This window comes from Drosophila yakuba, chromosome 3R (assembly GCF_016746365.2).
Source record: "Drosophila yakuba strain Tai18E2 chromosome 3R, Prin_Dyak_Tai18E2_2.1, whole genome shotgun sequence".
Classification (NCBI taxonomy): Eukaryota; Metazoa; Arthropoda; class Insecta; order Diptera; family Drosophilidae; genus Drosophila; species Drosophila yakuba.
Window position 1 is genome coordinate 30,210,919 of NC_052530.2, and position 25,135 is coordinate 30,236,053.

General features: G+C 45.8%; 6 protein-coding genes across 8 annotated transcripts in view; 4 read left to right on the forward strand and 2 right to left on the reverse strand.

Moving 5' to 3' along the window:
- Positions 1-537: 537 nt before the first annotated feature.
- LOC6539022 (cyclin G) lies at positions 538-14,278 on the reverse strand. Of its 2 annotated transcripts, none has more exons than XM_015193682.3 (6): positions 14,143-14,278; positions 4,534-5,360; positions 4,223-4,462; positions 3,786-4,160; positions 3,506-3,720; positions 538-2,422 (listed from the first exon to the last, which is right to left on the reverse strand). In XM_015193682.3, exons 2-6 carry the CDS (start codon positions 5,338-5,340, stop codon positions 2,347-2,349), a joined length of 1,713 nt encoding a protein of 570 aa, XP_015049168.1. In that variant the 5' UTR covers positions 5,341-5,360; positions 14,143-14,278; the 3' UTR covers positions 538-2,346. The 2 variants fall into 2 exon arrangements, with proteins under 2 accessions (XP_015049168.1, XP_002099524.1); XM_002099488.4 differs by lacking the exon at positions 14,143-14,278 and adding an exon at positions 12,584-13,127.
- A 41-nt stretch (positions 14,279-14,319) lies between these two features.
- Positions 14,320-18,534, forward strand: LOC6539023 (mothers against decapentaplegic homolog 4). 2 transcript variants are annotated; one of them, XM_002099489.4, is made up of 9 exons: positions 14,320-14,995; positions 15,158-15,426; positions 15,493-15,847; positions 16,038-16,265; positions 16,421-17,020; positions 17,081-17,363; positions 17,425-17,593; positions 17,649-17,775; positions 17,832-18,534. In XM_002099489.4, exons 1-9 carry the CDS (start codon positions 14,932-14,934, stop codon positions 18,041-18,043), a joined length of 2,307 nt encoding a protein of 768 aa, XP_002099525.2. In that variant the 5' UTR covers positions 14,320-14,931; the 3' UTR covers positions 18,044-18,534. The 2 variants fall into 2 exon arrangements, with proteins under 2 accessions (XP_002099525.2, XP_015049169.2); XM_015193683.3 differs by lacking the exon at positions 16,038-16,265 and having other exon boundaries at positions 14,322-14,995.
- On the reverse strand, positions 18,440-19,283 carry LOC6539024 (N-acetyltransferase 9-like protein). Its single transcript, XM_039376912.2, has 2 exons — positions 19,224-19,283; positions 18,440-19,168 (listed from the first exon to the last, which is right to left on the reverse strand). The coding sequence occupies exon 2, from the start codon at positions 19,165-19,167 to the stop codon at positions 18,565-18,567; it is 603 nt and encodes a 200-aa protein (XP_039232846.1). The 5' UTR covers position 19,168; positions 19,224-19,283; the 3' UTR covers positions 18,440-18,564.
- Positions 19,284-19,416: 133 nt separating this feature from the next.
- LOC6539025 (transcription factor Ouib) lies at positions 19,417-21,042 on the forward strand. Its single transcript, XM_002099491.3, has 4 exons — positions 19,417-19,646; positions 19,707-20,425; positions 20,491-20,601; positions 20,661-21,042. Exons 1-4 carry the CDS (start codon positions 19,527-19,529, stop codon positions 20,797-20,799), a joined length of 1,089 nt encoding a protein of 362 aa, XP_002099527.1. The 5' UTR covers positions 19,417-19,526; the 3' UTR covers positions 20,800-21,042.
- Positions 21,043-21,268: 226 nt separating this feature from the next.
- Positions 21,269-24,838, forward strand: LOC6539026 (microprocessor complex subunit DGCR8). The gene is made up of 6 exons (XM_015193684.2): positions 21,269-21,436; positions 21,809-22,060; positions 22,561-22,767; positions 22,821-23,770; positions 23,853-24,107; positions 24,170-24,838. Exons 2-6 carry the CDS (start codon positions 21,829-21,831, stop codon positions 24,455-24,457), a joined length of 1,932 nt encoding a protein of 643 aa, XP_015049170.1. The 5' UTR covers positions 21,269-21,436; positions 21,809-21,828; the 3' UTR covers positions 24,458-24,838.
- LOC6539027 overlaps positions 24,585-25,135 on the forward strand; it is a 44,429-nt gene continuing 43,878 nt past the window's right edge. Inside the window, exon 1 of the mRNA XM_002099493.3 lies at positions 24,585-24,720. The gene's annotated coding sequence lies outside the window, so the exon portion shown is untranslated. The remainder of the gene's footprint in view (positions 24,721-25,135) is intronic.

The window sequence follows — 25,135 nt, forward strand, 5'->3', positions numbered from 1 at the left end:
GCAAATATTTAACTAACTCCGCGCTAAATACAATGTAAAATTTGCTAGTTGTTAAAATTATGAAATCTCAGCCCGTGGCAGTCGATGGTAGAAAAACTTAGCTCTAGACTTATTTTCACCGCTTTCACCTTTCTCTTAATCGCTTAATCGTCAATTGGCTGTTACTTAAGGTTGCACTAAGCTTAAACGAACACATGATGATCTCTGTCGCTTAAATATAATTATTTGTATCGCATTTCACTTCAGCGTTCGACTGTGTTAACAATGTATTCGGATTCTGTTTCTACAGAACTGATCTTCAGGCTGTGTTTCAGAAAGTTGCTAAATTACAATGAAATCTATTGCACAATTGTTAATTGAATATATTGACTTAATGGTTGAATATTTACAGCAAAGTCGCCCCGGTTTATTTACACTTGATCGGAAGTCGGGGTTATGGAAATGGTGGTGGTGTACTCACATTTCGCCGGAGTCGCCGCTGCACTGCATCTGGCACCGGGCAAGTGGCCACGGACAAAGTGAAATAAAACAGGCGAGTTTGTTGTAAATATTCATGAAATCTGAATGCCCCTGTGGCGGGGGCAAACGCATTTTATTCAAATTTACAGACAGGAGTTTGCACATTCCGCTGCCAAGTGGATTAAAAAGAAAGTGTTCTGAATTCGCGAAATTTCAATTGTGTTTATGCTCTGCGTTAGTTTTGCCTATGTTCTCTAAAACTCTTCGCTCGACCCTCTCTCTTTCTCTCTCTCTCGGTACATCTTGCTAAATGTTGCATCATAATTTCTGATTTCTAATTTGCCGCGCTTCAATTTGAATTGAATTTTGGCTTTGTCTCAACGCTGGTTTGCTTTAAACTAGGGTTTAATGGGTAGTTTCGTATGGTAGAACATAAGAATGGATTTCAGTTTACATTTTGTTTAATAAGTTAAATAATATTAGGTAACAAAAAAGAAGATTTAGCATGTGCATTATAATTGAAGGTATAATATAAAAAAGAGGATCACCGTGGTACTCGAACTAAATTTCAATGCCTTGCAGTTGATTGAATGATTGATTGTTCGAGTCATAGATAAACAATTGTGTAGAAATAACAAATTTACTTAGCTGCGTATGATAATGAAAGATTGCATTTGTCATGCTTTCGTTTGATTTTCTAGGGCGGAAATTGAGTTCGTTTTTGTTTGGTTTTCGATTTTGTTATACAGAGAAAAATCTACTAGACACACACTACATATTGTGGCTTCATCGTACCTTTGTTTAATGTTATATTATTGTTAAGAGTTCTTAGTCAATACAGGCGGCGAATTAAACTTTAGTTTTTCTATGGGCTTTCTCATATTGTTTGAGCGCGGCTAAAATTACTGAATAATCTGATCTGACCTTGTTTTTGTGTTGTTTTTTTGTTTTTGTTTGTTTGTTGTTAGCTTATCTTTTAGGTCGGTCTATACATAAAGAACTTTTGTACTTTTTTTTAGATTTTATGATTTTTGTTGGTGTTTTTAAGGTTTTTTGGGTCCATAGATTCGGGGCTTTTACATTTACTGATAAGAGCGGGGACAAACATAGAGAACATAGAGTGACAACTTATTTAGGGGTCTGTAGAAAGGATTTTCTTTTTGTGGGAGTTTTTTTCTTTATGGTTTTTGAATTTTTTTTGACGGTTTCAAGCGCAACCAACAAAAAACTGCTGTCCCATTCCAGATGTTCGGGATATCGGCGTGGGTTCGCAATTCTCAAATCGTATTCTCTCTCTCACTGATCTCGAATAATGATCCGGAACGGCATCAATCTTTTGTATGATGGTCCGCAGCATTCGTTTTAATTTTTTTAATTTTTTTTTTGCTTTTGTTTTTTTTCACGTATTTTTTTGTCTGCCGCAAATAAATCGAAAAAATGTGGGGGGCGCTACTCTCGGGTAACTTTTCAAGGGGAAGGGCGTGGCTGCGTCACCTTGCCGCCCACATTTCCATATCTCAATAGTTTCTTAAATGTTAGAACCAGCGCTACCAAATACACATTCGTGTGTATGCCAAAAGAATTATGATGCACTTTAGCAAAATATACACACTCTACCTCAACCAGCACTACTACACTTGCACGCGGAACGCATTCGCGGGCACACATCCTCTTCGCAGACTTCCATCCTCCTGCTGCTCCTCCTTGCTGCCGATGGGGATATGTCTAGTGTCCGATCTCCTGGGGATTGGTGGCGCCAGGAAAGCGTGAGGTGAGAGAAGTGTGGTGTGTCCCGCGTCTGCGTCTGGTTGATGGTACTTTTGTCCGCTGCTCCAGTTGTCCAGCTGTTGACCCTGCTGCTCTACTGCTGCTGGCTGTCGCTGGATACTAACATTGTTCGAAAATTGGAATTATGGGTGAAGTGGGCCAGTCCTCCTCCTCCTCGGAGCTAATACTCTCGGTTCTGAAACAACAAATAAACCAAATTGTTAATAAAATGTATCATACGAAGTGGATAGACCAGTCAAGCTTTTTATCAGAAAAGTAAAATTGATTAATCAAACATTTGTTAAGTAACTTTAACCCCCCTAATATTCCGTTTTCAAGGCTACTGCCGTTTCGCAACAATCGGACATCAATTAACGAAACAAGTTCAAGTTGAAGGCCCCTCTCGCAATTAACGCCCCAAAAATCAGCTGATAATTCGCAAGCCTTTGCTCAGGTGCAACTGGAACACAAAGTTCGGGGAACAGTGCATTGAACTTTCCGAATGTTTATGACTAACTTTTCGAAATAGCCACAAAACCCTAGAGCACTGTATCAACGATAAGATAGCAATTAGGAAGAAAGCTAGAAAATAAAGAAAACAACCTTGTCCAAATAGAAATTCAATGACATTGAACATGCACATCTAAGTTCAATGTGAGAATTCAAGGACGCACAACAGCTGGCAAAGATATAGGTATATAGCTACTTGAATATATAGCCCATAGATATATGTATATGTTTTGCATAAGCCAATACTCTTTCTGCGCCCCTCGCAGCGGTCTACGTGCGTGTATTTTGTTGTTGCGTCTAGCGGGTATTTGGAAACGATAAGATTGTTGCCGAAAAAAAGGCAAAAACAAGGCAGCGAAAATAAAAAACAAATAGCTACACAAACACGCATACAGAATGGGCGGTTTGCAGAGGAGGCGGGCGGTCGGTGGGCGAGCCAGCCAGTCTCATGACAATTGTGTTGTTGCCGCTCTGGTTGATAATGGAATCGCTAATATTCTAGAAACTTGTTTACGCCAAAAAGTTCAGATCGTCATCGACACATTTGCTTACATTCGAGATTATATATGCGCGTGTTGGCTATGTCAAAAATCACTAAAAATAAAGACCGGTGATCCAGGTCCCAAAGTTTTATGGTCCCATTTACAAATAGATTTGGAAAAATACCCCTTTTGAGATTGTAGGTTTTCTTTAAAACTATTACATTTCTGACCTTTTTCCATAAAGTCCAATAAATTGATTATGATTACACAAGAGATTATAGACTCACCTAGAACGGAGGCCATCGTCAAGGGCATTGGAGATGCCTTCCTCAATGGTGGGCAGGTCGGAGGAGAAGCGGTTGATCGGGCGCAAGACGCGCAGCGTGCGACTGGACAGCTTCCAGACAAGCCGCTGCTTGTAGGGCGCCTTGTTCTGCCCGTTGTAGTGGGACAGAATACCCGAAACGATGCTGAAGCCGCAGGTGAAAACGCGATCAGGAATCTGCGAAGAACACGAAACAATTAGAATGGTTCAAGTTGGAGGTCAAAGAGCTCAGCCAAACTCACCCTCATGTACTGCTGCAGGAAGAGAATGTACTCGAAGACGTGCTTCAGCTCCGGACTGCCGCGGGTGTACGACTCCTTGATGTGGAAGTCCAGGTGCAGGCAGATGAGCACCAGCGCCAGCGTCGAGGGCGTAATCACCGTGGTCTTCACGTCGCACATCAGGATCTCCAGGCGGTTCTCCAGTTCCTCCAGCTTGATGAGCTGCTGGTAGAACTTGAAGAAGTCGCCGCCGATCTCCTTCGCCAAGTTGCGGAAGAGGGCGTAGTAGATGCGCAGGTAGCTCACAGAAGTGATCGGTGCATGTCCCATCTGGACGCCCAGCTTGTTGGCAATCACGCCGGCCATGCGTTCCAGATCACCAGCGGTACAACCACACTGGAAACGCAAACAAAAGTAAGCACTCTCCTGCGAAATCAAAAGGATTTCCAATCACCCACCTGAGATATTGTAACCAAATCCTCGGCGGGAATGGGCTTCAAGTCCAGCTGCTTAATGGCCAAGTGGAACGAGGCCACGCTCATGCAGGCCATGTGCTTCGGCTTGACGGCCATGCGATCCAGGAAGCGGTCCACCAGGCTCATGGCCGAGAACAGGACGTCGGAGGGCAGCTCGTACCACATCTTCAGGCAGCGCAGCACGTAAGCGGATCCATCTCGTCCTCCGGCAGTAACCTCACGCTACAGAAGGAGAAAGGAATGCATATTTAGTTAGTTTTGAGCTTGAAAGCCAAGCGGTTCACCAGACTCACCCTCGATTCCTTGGGCAACAGCAGCACCGTGTGGAACTTGTCCTGCAGGACGTCGTACTCCTTGAGGGTTTCGTACAACTCGTCCGAGGAGAGGGCATGCAACTGATCCTCTAGCTTTTTAAGGGACGAAGACGACTCGCCGTTGTTGTTGCTGGCTCCGCCGACGGCTCCTGCCTCGGCCTCCGCCAGATCCTCGAGTTGTTGTTGTTGTTCGTACTTCTGATACTCCAAGCCAGCAGCACCCGGTGTCCCATACCGGCCCTCGTCCGCAATCCTCATCCAATCAGTTGGCATCTCTGCATTGCGGTTAATGCCGTTGGCCAGCTTGCCCCCACCGATGGCTCCACCCAATCCCGATCCCGATCCCGGTCCAGCAGCAGATCCACCCGCGGATGCGGCAGCAGCGGCGGCAGCCTGGGCCGAAGTCGAGGGCTGCTCGTCGTCGACCAGAATGGCGTTGATGCTGTGGGCGTCCATGGTGAGTCCGATGTTGTTGTTGTGGGGTCCGTGCAAAAGGGCGGCTGGGTGGTCCTGGTGATCCTGGGGCAAGGCTAGGCCTGGCATAACCGACGACGACATCGATGTCCTCTGCTGCATCAACTGCTCCTGCTGCCGCGCCGCCTGCAACTGGCAATAGTAGGCGATATCCTGCTCCCGTTGGTACTGGTAGTGCTGGTATTGCTCGTATTGCTCGTATTGCTGTTGCAAGTGCAACTGTTGCTGCTGTTGCAGAGTGCTCTCCAACTCACAATCAACTTCGGCGGCGTATTCGGCGGCAGCAGAGGAGTAGCGTACAGGGACAGACATTGTGAGGGCTGGCCTAGTACCTGTTGTGGTTTTCAAGGTTGTAATTTAAACAAACAACACTCTTTGCTGGCAAAAAGTGTCGGGAAAGTGCAAAAAGAAAACTAGGCCCAGAGAAAATCGCAAGGAGGAGAAGTGGAAAGGAGCGGTATTCGTCCTTTCGTTCTCGCAGTCCTTGGCAAATTTTGTTTGCTTTTATTTTCAGCTAAACGCGGATCTCAGACTTCCCAATTGGGCCGATATCAACGAGTTTGTACGAAGAAACTCTCAATCTTTCGCTCAAGATCCGTGTTGGTTTGATAACTTGCGCTTCAGGGAGTCCAAAACGACAACTGGAACTCTCTATCGAAACGCCACCGAAAATAAAACTAATCTGTTTGCTACTTGTGCTGCACACACCGGTCTCAGAACTCAGAGATTTTGCTTTGGGAAAACTCTGGCTGGTTTTCAGTAACGCCAGCAGTTCAGTGACCTTAATGCAATTCTTTCAACGATTGGCAAACTGGAAACAAACAAAAGACACCCTCTACAATGGTAATTCGTATTAGACGACGACAGAATTGCGGGCAGTGTACCAAAGGACAATTCGACAATAGCTATGTCTATATAGGCTATAGGTCGACTTTTGGTTTGTCTGGCGTACGCTGATCTCACAATTGTCGCGCTAATGAAATGGAAAATGTGTTCAGAAACTCAAAGCAAGTGAGTTTCTGTGCAAAGCGCTAAAATTATGGTTTATTAAGTGTTCGCTCAGTGCCTTTCACGATAATAAACTCTTGCGCTTGCTAATTTGCTTTTCAGCTTTTATGATAGCTTTGTATGCTTGGTTTTTGGTTTGGCTAAATTGAAATAAAACTTACGAGCTGCAAAAGTGGTTTGTGTGGGGCACAGAGAAATTCAAATATTATTACAGTGTTTCAAAATAAAGTAAATGGTGGGATGGCATGCAAATTAATTGATTGTGTGCAAGTGCATTGCACTCGTTCGCCCTTTTTGTGCTTTTTCGAAATATGTTCAGTGCGTTTAACGAACTTTTTGGCTTCAGCTGAAAAAACACCTGTACAGTGGGAAAAATTGGTTGTGGAGCAATAAACACGATGGCATTGGAATACGTTTTATTTTGAGCAGTGCTCTACTCAAATCGAGCAGCCGACCTCAGTCAGTGACACATTTTATTCAAATCGCTCGCTTACAAGGTTGCCTTATGGGAAGGAGGGGGTATGTTGGTATGGCGGTATGGGGTATGGGATTCGATGTGGCGCCCAAGGCGAACCACGTAAATAGATCGAGATCGAGGCAAGAAATCAAAGCATGTATAGAATCGGACAGCAGACATACTTTGATCTTAATTATTCAGATACGTTTGATACGCTTGATGAACGACCTTGCTGCTTACGATGTCAGGTACTTGAAATAGACCAATAAGTTCGACGAGAAGTATAACCATTCAAAACTTTCCTAATCGAATTTATTCCATTCCTTTGGCACAGCCAATAGCAAACAATCTCGAATGGGTAAACAACAACGCATTAGATCCCTGAGTACTTCCATATCACTTCACACTTCCGCCAGACAAGAGCTGTTCCCAAAAGCCCGCGATTAAAACTTAAGCAAACGCAAAGCCCGCCGGAGGAAACCAATCTACATATAAACACTTGGGCAAACATCGCCATATTGTGTGCTAGTTTAGTTGGACCCAAGGAAAATCCAAAGATTACCGCCTGCAGTAGAGTAGCTAATGCTTTCTCCTGCTTCGGAAACCAAAACAAAAACTTCAGATGGCGTAAACAATCCGCTGATAGATGACATAAACCCAGCTAAACCAAACACTCGAGAAACTACCCAATGGCGATGGTAAATAAAGCCCCGACAATTGGCTCCAGATGTGGTTGGTTAGTCAACAGATTCCAAGTATCTGGCAGTGATGAGGGATCGCCTTGTTATTTTTAGATGAGCAACAAGGAGGAAATCACAAGAATTAGCTGCCCCTGAGCCACTGGCGCCAAGGGTTTCGTCGATGATACCATTCCGATCGTCCTCTATCTGCATACGTGAATGGCATAAGTGAGGGCATAAAAGCGTTTAACCTGCTTCATGGCAAACCATATAAACAAGGCTGCTTATTAGCAAAACAAACAGCTGCTAAAAGCAAGTACGTACGAGTGGAGAAATCCGAAATAAAAATACATCTTTACTAGCAAAATTAACTTTACGGAGTTGCGTTATTGGGCAATCCAAGTCCATATACCAATCTTTCAACGGTGATTCGCACTTTGAGAATCCGAATTCGATGACTCTGGCTTTTAATCATAATCAGGTCAGAAATTCATTTAGACATTCGACCGCGCCCTGAATCATCTTCCAATGCGCCACCATAGCCATGATTCAGATGCGGGTTATGTGACACACAGGGAGTGTATGTGACGCCATTGAAAATGCCCCCCGAAATATTTGTGCATTGACAGCAAAGACTTCCGTTTTGTGGGGTTTCTCATGATCAGTTCTATTTATAAGACCCAGACAAAAACAGCCAATAACAATAACCAAATGAAACTAGCTTTGGGCCCGCAATTCAAGGTCGCCCACCCACCAAAAACCCGTTTCAAGGGTCGGGGGCGATCCACCAGAGTTTTTGGCTACAAAGCTGCTGAGCAAGCACAAAAGAAATAGTGAGATCGCGGCTTAAAAAGCTTAAAAGCAAAATCAGAGAAAAGCTTCCGCCGCAAGTAAGCGATAACGGTAAGGCACAGGGGTTAAAGTTCAACTTTATGCTTTGCTGAGCATAAAAACAAAGAAAACAATGAAAAAAGCATATCAGTGGGCAACATGGGTCGAAAGTGTATATGGTTCAAAATTTATTTGAAAGGGGGTTATTGTAAAATCCATCGCTTTCATAATGTTAATTGTAATAAAAAAGCATGATAAGATTTTCGGCATTTGTTGCTATCAATACCAAGATTAGTTGATAACAACATCAGACGATTGATTTTCCCTCCAGCTACAATAAAATACAGCCCGTTGTGGCTCCACTGTACAGTAAAGTCAGAGCGAGAACAAAGGCGGGCGTTATTAAAAATCACAGCTTTTGTGATAGGAACCACTTTCAGCTAGACAAAAGTTATCGTACTTCTGATCTCTACGAAGGTTTTCTACTCCAATGCAGTTGTACTTAAAATGGTTGTACATATGTACGCAAGATTTCTCAGCTGAATTATTTCTTATTTTTTCGTTTGACGGGTTGTTTTTAGTTGTTTTTCTTTTTGGCGCGCGCTCTGCTGACGCAAAAAGCACGTACGCACACAAATGAGCAACGAGTGAGTATCTGTGTTGCCATATTTTTAATGTTGTTGTTAAAAATACCAGCAGAAGCGCTCAAAAATTTCACTTTTTACCTATTTTCGTAACAGGCGGAGGGAGTGGCCATTACCTGGGCAGACAGGCAGGTGCGAAATATTTTCGTGGCTTCTCTTTGTTTTTATCTAGGCAACAGCAGCAAATCCCTCGACTGCAATTGAAAGTTAGGCTACAGGTGCGGCCGTAAGGTAAAAAGATGCGTTTCCAAATCGAAAGTGCGGATCGTAAACAAAAGCCTAACCAAAAGCGAAATATTTCCACTGCAAACATATGATCGTCGGAAATTGTTTTTAATTTGTACGCCTTGCTTTGCCTTCCGTTTACTTGGCTTTTTTTTACTTGAGCGAACGAGTGGATTGTTCGTTCATTTATCATCGTCATCGACTGATGAAGGTCAACAAATGACAGCCGAAGAGAGAGTGAGATTGCTGCAGATTGCGGGAAAGAGATGGCCAGAGACAACATGTAAAGACCAGCTTTTCATGGGAGAAATGGAAACGTGATCAGAGCCAGGCTCCAAATGGTGGATGGTGGAAAGAGTGGCAAGTTCTCGGTTGTATCTGGAATTTAGATTGTTTTTCTTAATTTTCACATTACAATCTTCAGGATGTGGCCAGAATTTCATCAGTTTAGGCGCCAAAATGAAAATGAAAATGTTTCCCTCAAATTTCTCTTATTCGATGCTTCCTGTTGTTTCTAAAACAACCTGAACCAGCCGAAAAAACGTTGTCAACCCCTAAGAAACCTGAGCAGTTCGACTTTTTCGAGGGCGAAAGAGGTGTACGGAGCTATGACTTCGCCACGGGCTATAATTAACGGATGGAAGAAGGAAATTGCCCAGCCAGTTGACTCAGGGGTGGCTCTACACCACGGAGCAACCCCAAAAAGCGCTCAAATCCACCCTGCTGACAGCCGGAGCTCGGAATTTAAATAGCCCAGGCCCAGATGATCCGGCACAAGTGGCGGGGAAACTGCATGAAAAGATCTTGCAGCAGCTGCATTGGCATGTGCTGGAAAAGATACGATACGGGGGAAAAATGTGTCTCCCGATATCTCCAGCGAACAAAGGAAACTCTGTGTTTTTCGATACACTAAAGAAAAAGATCCCAAAAGAAAACGACAATAGCAACGCAGAGAAAAGATCAATGCACTGCGTTTCGTTGGATTTGGAAATAGAGTCTCCCTATCGGACGATCGACCTTTGCCAAGCCTGTTTTCCAGTGCTCTCTCGTAGCTTCCTAGGTTTTGGAATCAATACTGGCGTGCTATCAGTCTGTCGCTCCCGTCAGCTGGACAGGCGATTTGCATTAGCCCATTATCTACCGATCGTGTGACTCGGCCATTTCCAAATTGCCGTGCACTCGAGCCCCCGCGCACTTTTCATTATCAACGGAAATGCAGTAAGAATTTCCCTGACGTGAAGAGAACGTGCCCAAAGTCTGAGTGAATGGAGAGTGGCGGCTGAGCGTCTGAGGAGCGTGCCAAAGGAATGATAAGCGAGTGCTAATCGCGGAGAACGCAGTCGTAGTTCAAAGTCCCAAAATAGCAAAGGGACGGACCCGGAACACCAGTTAGTTGGTGGTTTTAATGTATATGATTGAACAGAAAGGTAGGTAGGTAATGATTCATCCTTTCAAAGAGCTGGCTACCATGCTATCCGTAAATGCTTTGGTTTGGTTTGGGAAAATTCAGCTTTGATCGAGGAAATATATTTTAGGAGAATTTGCTTTAATTACTCTCCAAGCGCAAGAGGAGTCCCAAGTGCATTAGTTCATAGCTAAGCTCCTCCTCCGAGGGCATTTTCTAAGCGTAATGCCAGAGAAATTCCCTTCTTATAGAGGGTTCTGTGTTTATCGGCGTAATTGCTAGCCTCGAGATATCGCAGGGGCTCAATTACTGCTGTATTCCCCATACACGCGTGCTATATCCAAGGTTCCGGACTGACATTTAGATAGCTGGTCGATACACTGCAATCCCAATGATGACTTATAGAGCGGGGGATTCGCTTATCAGAGAAGAGGCGGACATTTCGTAACATTCCATGACGTAAGTACGAGGTTCGATAAAGCGGTTCGATCTTATCGCCATTGTCAGAAAACCCATAGAAATGCCTCCAGAAGGGCGGGCAGCTGCAGTACAAAAAGAAGAAAAGGGCAGCTGCAGTCGGGACTATGGGATTTATTTCGTCACCTTTCGGGAAATTGAATTAGCAAGGGTGGGACTCAAAAAGTCGCCTGGCACGAGCTTGAAAAGGGGGAATTGTCGGAGGGAGGGGTGCAAATCGGTTCAGTTGAGTGCTTTTTCTGGGCGCTTTTGAATCGCTGGGAATGGGAATCGGTGTACATGGGATGTACATGGGAGATGGTCAGCTGTCGTTCAAGTGGGTTTGGCATTGAATTTCACTTTGGGCCGCCTGTTGTTTTCGCAGACACACGAATTTCATGGCACACCAAAATCGAAGAAAACAGGTAGAAAGCAGACGATTTCTGCTAAGAAGGCGCCTTCCTAACCGCAAGTAGAAGCCTAATAGATGTCAGCTGGCTTTTGGGTTTTTTAGCCTTAGAATGATCATTTCGGTCCAATGACTTTGTGGGAGTACAAAAATGGATGATGTACTTTTAAACTGAAATTGAAATTAATCTCTTCATTCAAAAAGTGATACTTTTATAAAAAGTGACCCAAATAGTTGGACATTGGTCAGTTAAGGGTTAATGCTGAATTCTCCCCTTCCTCACCCGTTCCTTCTCTTTCATTCCGCAAAGAAGGTGGGCAGAGAATAGAAGAGACCTTTTTACATGTAAACAAGTGTGAAGAGGAATAAATAAAACAACGGTACAGCAGCAACACCCACACAACCACACCAACCTAACTATTACATTAGTATGCGTGCGTGGGGTCGTTTTATGCGTTGTATATATTTTATTTTGGAGGCTATGGAAAATATGAAAATCAACAAATTAAGCAATTCTGTTCGAGTTTGCGACTGCGCAACAAATTGAAATCAACAAATATGACCCAGAAAACAAACTAAGAGCGCTGAAGGTGAAATCAGGAGAAACGGGGTACAAAACGGAATGCAATAACAGTTGTTAATTGTGTTTTCCAGAAACAAGTTGCTTCTTAAAACAAGCAAAAGTGTTTTTGAAACGAAAACAAGTAGTTTTATTCGTCGCACATATTTTATTTTTGGCTGACGCAATTCCAAGCCCGAGCACGCACACTCCCAAACCAATCAAGTTGCTGTGCTGGTGTGCGTGTATGTATGAGGTAAAAATCCGAATGGGAACACAACACACATACAAAGTCTTTGTTTGCAGTTCGTGTGTGTGTGCGCTGGTAGGGGAACTTTGGAAGTGAAACACACTGATTGTGGGGAGAACAACAAAGGAAAAGGGGAATGTAAAGTAAAACAATTGACGCAAATTGGGAATAAAACAGATATGCAAATTGGGGGAGGCAATAGGAATAGTTTTTCCAGGCGAATAAGGAGGTGCTAAGGTAACTAAGGCATGCCTTACTTGCATTACTTATGTAGGTTGTACAGCTTGCATAAAAAGCACAGACCCTCAAACACACATACCACTGCAAGCAGCATAGTTCCCCCACCCACCCCTCATCCGACCCTCTCGCTCACTCTGCCAGCATCGGCCTACGAATAGCGGACCCCAAAAACCAACTCTCTCGTTTACACACACACACAAACACCAGACAAACAGCTGTGAAACAAAATGGAAGCGAAACAAACACGTAAATGAACGAATTTTGTATGTATGCCTAATATATTTTCTTTTTCTTACAAACAATATCATCTGATGGATGACGAAAAAACCTACATTTTCTTTTTGCATTTCATCGACTTTTTCCCTCTTAAATAAATATAGGATTTTCTTACGTTTTTACAGCCATTTTGTTGTTTTTGTGTTGCGCAGGAATGTTGAGATGAACCTTGTTTAGTTGTGAATTTCTGCTTCTATTACACTCGAAAATAAGTGAATAAATTGGCTGGCAGCTTATACGCTTATTCAATTATTGCGTCAGAGAGTTTGCTATAAAACCTTTTCGTTGGCCATTTAAGCTAGTTGTTAACTAATTTGTACTGCGTTTGTATCACAATTGGAACTCTGTTTATTAGGCTGGCATTTTATCCTCGGTTTTTCCCGTCTGCGGATCGATTTTTCCCACACACACTAGGCTGAAAGTGCTTGGGACTTTTCTCCATCAGCTGTGCATTTTCCTTCTGCTAATTTTCCTTAGTTTCGCTTTAGCAAAGCTTTGTACATTCGAACAGCATCGATTTTTGCACTTGGTCCTTACAAATTTCTAATTTCTATTTCTAAGCAAACAAACACATTCAAACACTCGCGCTCGCCAAAAAACGGTACTTCTCCGCTTTGTTGTTTTATTTCGAATGAAGAACTTTGTGAACGACCAGTGTTACCAGTCGGCGTACAAGTTTCACACAATTAGTGCCAACAGAAATTCGTACTATAAAATACCCTGATTTAGCAGACACGATAGTGCCGATGTTCCTTACTATCGAAATGGATGTTATTCGATTCTCTCTGTTAAGTAACATGGCTCTGTAATGTTATTAAAGTAAAAAAAAAAACCGCAAATATTCAAATAAATAAATTCAATTCACTTACGTGAACTATAAAACCTACTAGCAAATAAATATATAACAATTTCTTATGCGTCTGACTGCAGTGATTGGTAATTTTTAAGAGAAGCGATTAAAAGGAATTGAACAGGAATTAACAAACATAACTTCAAAGCAGCAGTTGAGTACCCGAACTAGTACTACAAAAAAAAGATTCTATTTTCGCAGGGAAAGGAAACTTACTACACATTATTTCACAATCAATGTCATTGCCAAAATAAAAACACTGAAACATATTTATATATATACCCTGCGCAAGGCGGAATTCCAAAGAGATTAGCCACGAAATTACGCGTTTTGATAAGATATTGTGAGCATAGAAACTACGCAGCGCCTTGTTTTGGAAAATGCCGGAGAAATGCATTTCCGGCTGAAAGAAAATTCGTTACTGTTGCCAAGTGGACATTTTTAGATGAAAGAGGGAAGGGGGTGGTCTATTTCAGGGCCCCTCTACACACACACGCACACTTCTAGAAACAACCTGTCACACACACGGACTAATCGAGGAGACTTTCGTATGAATGAATTTTAGCTAATGGAGTAAGGAAGTGAAACTTTTCAATGGGAATATGAAAACATCGATCTGACTTGTTGCACAAGATATTTAACCTTCGATTTTTCCCAATCTCAACGATAAGAAACTTTCCTCAATTTCGTCACACGCACACACACTCATGCATAGGGAAAAAACGCGTGGCGATTGATTTTCGGCCTTCCAAAAAGTTCGTTTTACGCACAGAACAATCCTCAAAATGAATGTAAGTTGGTGTAATAAATCTCATGGCACTTACCCGGATGCCTCTGCGTTTTGATCAGTATCTGCTTTCTTTGCTTCTTTTTTCCAGAAAATATAAACTTATTCTCAAATCAAATCTTCGAGAACTGACCAAACTAGATGTTTGGAAAAATCCACGGTGGGTATTTCGCGCTTTGCCCATCTGGCAACGCTCGCCGATGTTGTATCGCCAAACGGTCACTCTACACAGCCGCAACAAAATAAAGAAGGAAAAAAGGCAAATTGGGTGGAAAACTGGATTTCGTCGGGCGGAAAATTGCACATTCGAGTTTTCCAAGCAGCCAATTAAGTGCAAACTATGAAATTCCACGAAAAACAGTAAAAACAAGTCTTTAGCAAGGATTTGAGCAGGAAACTTCTTGCTGCTGCTGTGTGTGTGTACAGTGCGTGTGCCAGTGTGCGCGAAGAAGGAGGAGGTGAAGACGGTGGAGAGGAGAGAAGAGTTTTTCGCAGGGAAATTACGCCAACTTTGTGGGAGTTCAAGTTTTGTTAGTTGTGCGCGTGTATGTGTGCGTGTGTGTGCAACACCCCCCAAGCCAACTTACACATAGCCAGCCAGCCGCCGTTTGTTTTGTGCTCACATTCGCGTGCCGCCTTTGTTTGGCTTTCCTTTGGGCCGTGATTCTCCGTCTTGTTTTCACCCGCCGCCGGCTTCGATTACGCCTGCTCCAGCTCCCATCCGCACTCCGCCACTGACGATCCCCATTCCGGATCCGGATCCAGCAACAACGCCGCCGTGGATGCCCATGCTCGCACCCTGGGCTCCCTCGCCCAGGACTTTGGCATGGGCGGCGGCTCGGGGGCGTGTCCGCCCGCCCACATGTACGGCGCCGTAGCCCCGCAGGACAGTAAGTAAAGTGCTCCAGAGGCACCAGTCAAGCTAATTGGAGTCCCTGAAAGGAACTAAATAACTACTGAAGTAATTTAGTTGGTTTCATTTTCTCAAAGCTAAATACAGAACCGCTGATCTACTTCTTAAACTCCAAACTAATTACCCCCATCATCCACAGTAATTGTCCGGGACATGGTGCAAATGCCGCCGCCGCCCTCGAACGCCCCCACATCGGCGGACGCCTGCCTGAGCATCGTCCACTCGCTGATGTGCCATCGGCAGGGCGGCGAAAGCGAGGGATTTGCCAAGCGAGCCATCGAATCGCTGGTTAAAAAGCTCAAGGAGAAGCGCGACGAACTGGACTCGCTGATCACGGCCATCACCACGAATGGAGCCCATCCCAGCAAGTGCGTGACCATACAGCGCACCCTCGACGGTCGCTTACAGGTAAGGATATGAATGTCACATATGAGATTTCAATGAACTTACACCATTACCATTTTCTATCAAAAGGTTGCTGGTCGCAAGGGCTTTCCGCACGTAATATACGCACGGATTTGGCGCTGGCCTGACCTGCACAAGAACGAGCTGAAGCACGTCAAGTATTGCGCCTTCGCCTTCGATCTCAAGTGCGACTCGGTGTGCGTTAATCCCTACCACTACGAGCGCGTCGTCTCTCCGGGCATCGATCTGTCCGGCCTGAGCCTGCAGTCCGGCCCCAGTCGCCTGGTGAAGGACGAATACTCAGCGGGCCCGTTGGTGGGCAGCATGGACATAGATGGCAACGACATCGGCACCATACAGCACCACCCAACGCAAATGGTGGGGCCCGGCGGCTACGGATATCCACAGGGTCCCTCTGAATATGGTAAGACTGCATAGTTTTCTTTTGGTCGGTAGTTTAGGTTGGAAAACTTAATTTTTTGATCATTTTTGTATATTCTTTAACATTTTAACTGATTTGTTACTTTATTTTATAATTATTTTATATTTCTTTGGTTTTAACATATTTATTTATTTTTGTTTCCATTCGGGGCTTTTATGTTGACTTTGCGTAGTTGGCGATGCCAATCCCATGAGTGCAATGTTTCCCACCGGGCGCACAATACCAAAAATAGAGCCACAGGATGGAGTTGCTGGGTCGCGTGGGTCTTGGATGGTGCCGCCTCCCCCCCGGCTGGGACAGCCCCCGCAGCAGCAACAACAGCAGCAGCAGCCGCAGCAACAAACCCCGCAACCTTCACAGCAGCAGCAGGCACAATCGCAAGCAGCTGCTCACTCACTCCGTAAGGATTTGACCTGAGTTCTTATTGAAGTTTCCACAATCTAATTTAACTTTCTTTTTATTTGATTTGTTGGATTTTAAACTGTAAAACTATTCGTCATATAAGGAATTAGTTTCTGAATACTTTCTAATCTTTTTTTCAAACTCAACTTACAGCTGTACCTCACGGTATGCCGGGCATGCCTGGTCCGATGAATCCCGGTCCCGTGATGGCACCCCCACCCCCGCCGCAGCAGGCTCAGAATCCCCAGGGCAATGGGGTGCATCATAACCAGGCCACTTCGCCCACAGATCCCGCCTCCGCACTGGCCATGCAGCAGCAACAGCAGCAGCAGCAACAACAACAGCAACAGCAGCAGACAGGCGGTGTGCCCAATGGATCAGTTAATGCCAGCGGCGGAGCAGCCACTGCCGGGCAGTACTATGGACAGCCACCTCCTGTAAGTCAAATGCAAGGTGCCGGTGGCGGAGGCACCTCGGTTGCCCCGTCCGTCCACGCCCAGCAAAACGGCTACGGGCCGCAGCCAGGATCCGCGGGCAATGCTTCCGTTGGAGGTGGCGGTGTCTTTGGCACAGCCCAACCCACACCACAACAGCCACAGCAGCCGCCGACCGGAGTCCAGGCCAATACAGGATCAGCTGGGGCTCAAGCTGGCGGAGGAGGCGGTGCAGCTGGCACCTGGACGGGACCCAACACCCTCACCTACACACAGTCTATGCAACCACCAGATCCGCGCTCTTTGCCAGGGGGATTCTGTAAGTCTAGGTTATAAAACCCACTCTGCGACTTTGTAATCCCTATCGCTCTTTTTCCAGGGAACTCGTCGCTTTCGGGTGACCTCGGCTCGCCGCAGCAGACGCCTCCGCAGCAGCAGCAACAACAACAACAGCCACGCCTCCTGTCTCGCCAACCGCCGCCAGAATACTGGTGCTCCATCGCATACTTCGAGCTGGACACGCAGGTTGGCGAGACCTTTAAGGTGCCCTCGGCGAAACCGAACGTAATCATCGACGGCTATGTGGATCCCTCGGGAGGCAATCGATTCTGCCTGGGCGCCTTGAGCAATGTTCATCGCACTGAACAATCGGAACGTGCCAGGTGAGTGAATCCCTCTGGGTGTTACTCGAAGAGCAAGGACTAATTGCAGAGTTCCATGCAGGCTGCACATCGGCAAGGGCGTGCAATTGGATCTGCGTGGCGAGGGCGACGTCTGGCTGCGCTGTCTCAGTGACAACTCAGTTTTCGTACAAAGCTATTATCTGGATCGCGAGGCAGGACGCACACCTGGCGATGCTGTGCACAAGATTTATCCGGCCGCGTGCATAAAGGTTGGTGCAATCAAGGGATCTCAATGCAATTACTTTAACCCAATATCATACACAGGTGTTTGACCTGCGCCAGTGCCACCAGCAGATGCACTCGTTGGCGACCAATGCGCAGGCAGCGGCCGCAGCTCAGGCGGCAGCCGTGGCCGGAGTGGCCAATCAGCAAATGGGCGGCGGCGGAAGGAGTAAGTTCATGGAATCAGTTCGTTTTAGGGCCAACTAATATGTTAATTTATACTAGGTATGACAGCAGCGGCTGGAATTGGCGTGGACGATCTGCGCCGACTGTGCATCCTGCGCCTGAGCTTTGTCAAGGGCTGGGGACCTGACTACCCACGCCAGTCCATCAAGGAAACGCCCTGCTGGATCGAGGTGCATCTGCATCGCGCCCTGCAGCTGCTGGACGAAGTGCTTCACGCCATGCCCATCGATGGCCCACGTGCCGCTGCCTAATCCGTATTTATTATTGGCCTACATCTATGTTAAGAGCTCAGTTTTGGCGGCAGCTATCCGGCACAAATTGGCGGGATTTGTTTTTCATTTGCAATTCTGATTACGATTATGTTTGCCTTTGATTATTTGATAATAATTTTTATAAAAAATTGAAACAATTTAGAGGTCTTAAGTATGCAGTATGCAGCTGTAAAGCACTAAGCATCTAGTTTTATGTACTATACTTAAATATATACACACACACAACACCGGATACAATAAGCAAGCGGCAAATGCTTGTTGTCCATTTCCTGCCACGAAAATTACAAAATACAAATTACAAGAAGCATACACAGCATTACAATCATCCAAGCCACAGGGCGAAACAAAAGAAACATCGATGCACCCATAAATACATACATTTGATGTAAAATGCAACATAAATAAGGCAAGCGAAACAAGTAGATGTAACATAAGTGTAATAAACAGACCGTGAAATTACGATCCTAAAAGGTTATTTTCTATGCTCGATCATCATCGTTTCACCGATAGCTTTGAGTGCGCAGATCCACCTGTTGGTCCAGCCAGTTGATCCAATCCGGAGTGATGGGCCGCTCCAGGGTGACCTCGTGGAAGACCTCCACGCGACGCGTCTCCACGAACGTAAAACTCTTGAACAAATGCAGGGATGCGGCGTTATCCATGTCGATCTTCACCTCGAACTTATCCAACTTCAACTGGGACTGCGCTTGGGCATACTTCAGCATGAGGAGCATGGCTTCCCTGCCGAATCCCTTGCCCCTGGCATCCGGTTCGGCAATCATGATTTCCGCCTCCGCCGTTTGTTGCTGGCTATCGGGATCCTGGTGCAGGAAGAGATTGGTGTCGCCCACCATGGCGGTAATCTCATCCTGGTCACGCGCGTAAATCTCTGCATCCAGGACAATGAAGGTGAGCTTGTCGTCGTCCTCCCGCCAACTCCTTTGCATCTCGTGCTCCTCTTCCAATGTCAGCTCCTCGGAGGCGGTCAGCTCCCTCAGTTTCTCGTTGCTCATCCACTGATGGTACTTGGGCACGTGGCGGGCCTCGTAGGGCACCAGGATAACCCTGCGACCCAGGATCTTGGTATTCTCGTTCAGATGCATCCTGAGAGATACGACACTTAAAAAATGGAAATAGTTGTTGTTGTACGGTTGTTTCCACAAATCAGCTGTTCTATCTACACTGTAAGAAATGTTCTGCTCGTATGCACTGCAAATAAGATCATATTTTTCGAATGAACTGTTAAATAGAATGCTGGAATGGCGAGTTGGAGGGACATTTTCTTATCATACCAATCAGAATCCGTTTTGGAATACCCCTACGATGTTATGATAGCGCTGCCAGATCGTCTCAGTTGGACCAGTCAGGCATCGCTAAGTGAGCAATAATATGAAAAGCAAAACAATTTTCTGTTTAAATTGTTCTTAAACGTTTTCAAGTCACTAAGTTAATAAGTCAATAAATGCCGCAGCGTTATTGCCGCACTTGCGGCCAGTTCATCTTTTGTTCAACACCCAGGAATCTCTTCCAGGAGCCCGATTCCGTGATGCTGCACCAGATCGAGGCTTTGACTGGATTGTTTGTGAGTATTTTTATCTAAATGTTTTTATGTTCTTAAAACTCAAGCCTGGATTATCTCTAGTTGCTCGGCGGATCCGGAGACGAGCCCGATCTGCCCAACTTCATTTGCTCACCCTGCGAAATGGACCTGCAGGTGGCGATTTCCTTTCGGGAACGCGTGATACACACCCAGAACACACTGCAAAACAGTCCCAACGTGGGGGTCATGGACTTAAACGAAGCCGTCGTGGTTGGTGTGGAGGAGGAGCTTCAGTACACCGAGGAAGTGACCGAAGTCGAGGTCATAGACATGCTACCCGAGGAGCAGCTGCCGGAGGAGACGGAAGAGCCGCTCGAAATATGTGAGCAGATCGAGGAGCCCGAGGTAGAGATTCCTGCGCAGCAGAAGGAGCTCCGCAGAAGTGCAAAGACAACGCCCACAGTCTTCCCCTCCCTAAAGTTTGCGGACAACAGCCAGTCCCATAATAGCCACAAACCCCGTACCCATTGGGGCAGGCTCACCGAGGACGAAGTGGTGGCCCTGAAGCGGGAGCGACGCAAGAGGGAGTGCATATGCGAACAGTGCGGCCGGCACTTCTCCTGCCCCAGCAACTTCAAGCTGCACCTTCTTCGGCACACCGGCGTGAAGAGCTTCGCCTGCGACCAGTGCTCCCAGAAATTCTACACTGGAACACTTCTGCGGCGTCACCAAGCATTGCACGCAGGAACTGCTCCGTATCAGTGCCGCTACTGCGAGGCAACCTACAGCAACGCCAGCGGACGCATCCAGCACGAACGCATGTACGTCAGAGCTGGTTCCAATTCATATAGTATTCTGTAGTAATTTCTGACCTTTTTTCCTTCAGGCGCCATACGAATGTGAAGCCATTCAAGTGCAAGGATTGTGATAAAAGCTTTGCCATGAGCGGAAAACTCCGGACGCACATGCTAAGTCACACCGGAGTGCGCGCGTTCCAGTAAGATTGCAGTTATTTCAATCTCAGCAGGACTCCTAACATAGTAATCTCTTTTTCAGCTGCGAGTCCTGCAAAGTCTCCTTCGTTCGCCGCTCCCACCTGGCAGCCCACTTCCGCTCTAAGGGTCACGCCCACGTTTTAAGCGCCCAGGAGGCGCTGGATAATCCTGTGGAACTGGACGTAGAGGCCAATACGTAAATGTGGATGCAGACAACGACTAAGACTTAATTAAGCAAAAGTAATTTACCAAATGAGGATCCTAAGATGAACAAGATGTTAAAAGATAATTCTGCAGGGGATCTCGAAAGTAAAAATCTATAGCTTAGATTATATTCAGATTAAGTTTAATACTCAATGTTATTTATATTTATCGAATACAGGATATGTGCAAAAAAGGCTGCGTTAAATAATAAATGATTGTATAAATGTTTCTAAAGTGCACTTTCGTTAATGTTTTTATTTTTTGTCTTACAAAATGCTCATGTTGTTATGCCTTGGCAGGGTACCTTGCTAAAGCTCCGTGCCACTTTTTTGTTAAATCAATTTTATGTTAGTAATTATATTAAAGTTTAAAATATCGTTAAATTACTTACTCTTTTTATGGGTAACGAATTCGAAAGTAACTTGCCGGCTTGCGAGTAGCCAGTATTTCAAAACGACCTGCGCCTGGTCACACTGTTTTGCACTAAATAAATTAGAGGGCGTCTTTAAATTGCAAAATTCCTTGCAAAAGCAGTAGCAAAGTGTTTAGAGCTTCAATTGTCATAGGTCCTAAGACTAAACGTACTTCTCAGGAGGATAATACCCGGAACCACCATTAACCCCAATTCAAAAAGTGCTTATCCGTTTCCGCAAAACTGCATGTGGTGTTTGTTTCGCTTGTTTGGTTATTTTCCCCAAATAATTCTCTCTCTTTAAAGTCTTGAATTCCCACTTGAATTGCGCAGCTTTTGCTTTGGGATTCTGTCCAACAGATTAGGCAGAATCCATCGCGAAAGACGCAGCAAGTAGCAACGTTTGTAATCCGCGAAAGTGCAGTCGCAGAATTTTCCGGCGGGGCTTCTGGCTTAACCAATGTGGCACTTCCAATGAGAAATCAATTGCAAGGCGTTGGATGCTCTCAGTATTGGTTATTGGCGAGATTGGCCCCGGGACAGCATTACCAGACCGTTCCGATTAGTCCGAATTAAACCCCCTTCCGATCTAGACACACATCTTTAAAACACAATGGCGGAGAAGCCGCTGGCCGACTGTCCGGATTCTGGGCAGGTCCGCAAGCGACCCCGGCTGGAGGACGAGGAGCAGGAGCTCAAGGTGGCCGGCTTTTCGCTGAGCGCCATCGAGGAAATGCGCCAGACCCGGGACAACGAGCTCCAGAACGAGCCCATGGACCAGCAACTCCGGCAGTTCCAGGTTCTCGACGAAGTCGGCTCTGGCAGCGATGAGGACGATGAGTCAGGTGAGTTGGAATCGAACACCAGATTTCCCAGGGTTCATTTTAAACCAGATAACAGGCTAGGTCACATGTAACGACTTTGTAATGACCACTTTTAGTTTCTCAGTGCAGGCGACGTTCTTATCTCAAGATCTTGGCGCCTATCATTGTGCAAACAAAGGAGGCTGATAAAAGAGTCAGCCGGCAGGTTAACCCACGATATAGCAGCTTCAGTTTTCCTTTAGCTTCTTGTCAGGCAGGTGGCGGACGTTTTGTGTGGACATCTCCATGCGCATGATACCCATTATCCGACTGGCTTGTCCAGCTTCCTCAGGTAGAACCACTAATAAGGAGGGATCATTTTAATGAAACATCAAAGAGCTAGACAATTGTGGGCCAACCCGTGAACTTGCCATTCAAATATTCTGTGAGGAGGGCGACCAACATCTCGGCTGGTTTCCCATTTCCCAGACAAACAGACAGCTTATCTATATCGTGATTGTATCTCCTTACATGGCAACCAGACAACGCTAGCGAGCAGCCGGGTGGAAAGTATGGAGAAGGAGGCGACCTGGAGGAGGAGGAGGCGGCTGAAGGTGACGGCGAAGAATACGATTCCTCGGAATTTGATGATGAGGAGATCGAAAATCTGCTGGACGAGAAGCTGCCCGACGAGCTCCGCGAGTCAAAGCAGCCCAAGTACGAGCAGCGTTTCAAGACTGTGCTAGAAGGTCAGTGATCTTCACCAAACAAAGATGTTTACTTTAATATGTTTTCATTTTAGAAAAGCGCCTCAACCACTTTGAAGTCCTTCCCGAGGGATGGGTGCAGGTGACTCACAACAGTGGAATGCCGCTCTTCTTGCACCGCAAAACCCGCGTCTGTTGCGCATCGAGGCCCTATTTTCTTGGCACGGGAAGTGCCCGCAAGCATGCAGTGCCCTTGGGAGCCATCCCCTGTCTCAACTACAGGCGGGCTTTGGAGGAGGAGTCGGAGGTGGAGCAACAAAAAACAGATGAAGCGCCTCCAGCGGCTGTGTGTCCTGTAACTGGAGCTGCCGCCTTACCGGCTGAACCCATGGACGTGGAGGGAAAAGAGAACAACGACGGCAGCTCCGTTCCGAAATCCCAACCGGATGGCTTAACTGCCCTTATGCCAGCTGCCAAAATTGTCACGGTCAACGAGAACACCCAAAAAGAATCCATAACACCGGAGCAACTGAACACCTACTGCCAGAAACTCTTCAAATTCAAGGTGATCCGTGTGCTGCGATTTCGGAGTTGGAATGCTCGCCGCAAGTTCACCAAAAACCGCAAGCACATCAAGAACATCCAACGACCCACGCTGCCAGATGGGACTAAGCTTATTAAATTCCCAATACTAGCGGCGGCTGGCGAGGGATCAACAAACCCGCGCGGTCGTAAGGAGTGGATCATGAATCCCAATGGCAAGAGCTTCGTGTGCATCCTACACGAGTATGTGCAGCATGCTCTGAAAACGCAGCCCACCTACGAATTCAAGGAGCTCCAAAATGCAGCCACGCCGTACTCTGCCACCGTATCGGTAAATAATCTCAAGTATGGAACGGGCTATGGCACCAGTAAGAAGCAGGCCAAGTCGGAGGCGGCTCGGGAAACGCTGGAAATACTCATTCCCGATGTCAAAGACAAGATTACGGGCAACAACAAGGACCAAAAGAGCGGCACTGCTAAAAAGGCTCAGAGCGATCTGTCTGTAAGCAAGCTATTTAAATAGAATGTAGTGATTTTTGAATATCGTGTACTTTAATGGCTTTCTTTTTATGTATTTCTTGCAGGTTTTCGATGACATCCGCATCGAAGATCCCCGGGTCACCGAATTTTGCAATAAGACGACGGAGCCCTCTCCCAATGCCATTCTGCTAACTTGCTTGCAGCGCAACTACGGCAGCGATGTTCAGATCAGCCAGGAGATCAACCGCACGGCGAATAACAAGAATGAGTTCACCATGACCGTGGGCAAGCACACTGCCAAAGTGGTTTGCAAAAACAAGCGGGAGGGCAAGCAGCTGGCTTCGCAAGCAATCCTTCAGGTGAGCAGTGATAGGTTCTTTGTATACATTTCTTTATAACTTTTATGTTTACCTTATGTCAGATTCTACATCCGCACATCCAGACCTGGGGTTCCTTGTTGCGCCTCTATGGCAACAACTCCATTAAGACCTTCAAGGAGAAGAAGCTGGAGGAGCAGGAGATTACCGTCCTGCAGAGCAAGGCGGCGGTAAATCAACCCAACCACGCCATACTGGACAAACTTAAATCCGAGATGCTGAAACTGTGCGCGAAGCAGGAAAGCGTCCTGACCATGGGCACTTTTGTTCCGCCAAGCGACGTCGACCTGCCCACTTCCTCCGGGTCGAATTTGAACAACGTCGAACTTTGATTGGGAAACACACATTCTCTCTTGCCAACTTTGATTCTCTAGTAGTGCATGACAAGCTCCCAGTCTCTCAGTTACCCAGTTCCATATTCGAAAAGCTAATGAGCTAATGACAACAACGACGCGTTCTCTAGAGGCACACGAACTGATTTCAAATCGGCCTTCAACTATCTGAACTGGTCAATAATGAACAACTACTCATTGAGTGGCTTTAGCAAGAGGCCAAAAATGCAGAACAATTGCTTATGAAGTGGTTTTACATTAAGGTAAATGCATCATTCAATTGCCAAATATAAGTAGTTCATGTCTGCAGTAGTTAAGATGTGGGGTTCAATTTCATATTATACAAATATAAGCTTAAATAAAGTACCATTTAAAAATGCACTCCTTTGTATTCGGGTATTGAGATCTTTATAAAAGTAGTGTTCTAAGACTATATATATTATTCATTCGGGCAGGCGGCAGGGCAATTATTTGCTCATGATGTGCAGATATTGTTTACCTAATTCCCTCGTAAATCTTCTCGTATCGCTTTCGTTCTTGAAACGTCCAAGTACCATTGACCCGTAACCAATTTGGAAGACTTTTAAAAAAGTCGTATTAAATATAAAAAAATGGATATTTACATGGCCATTAGGAGTCTGGGGTCGGGTGTTTAGGGGGTTCCTTTGGTCGGTCGTT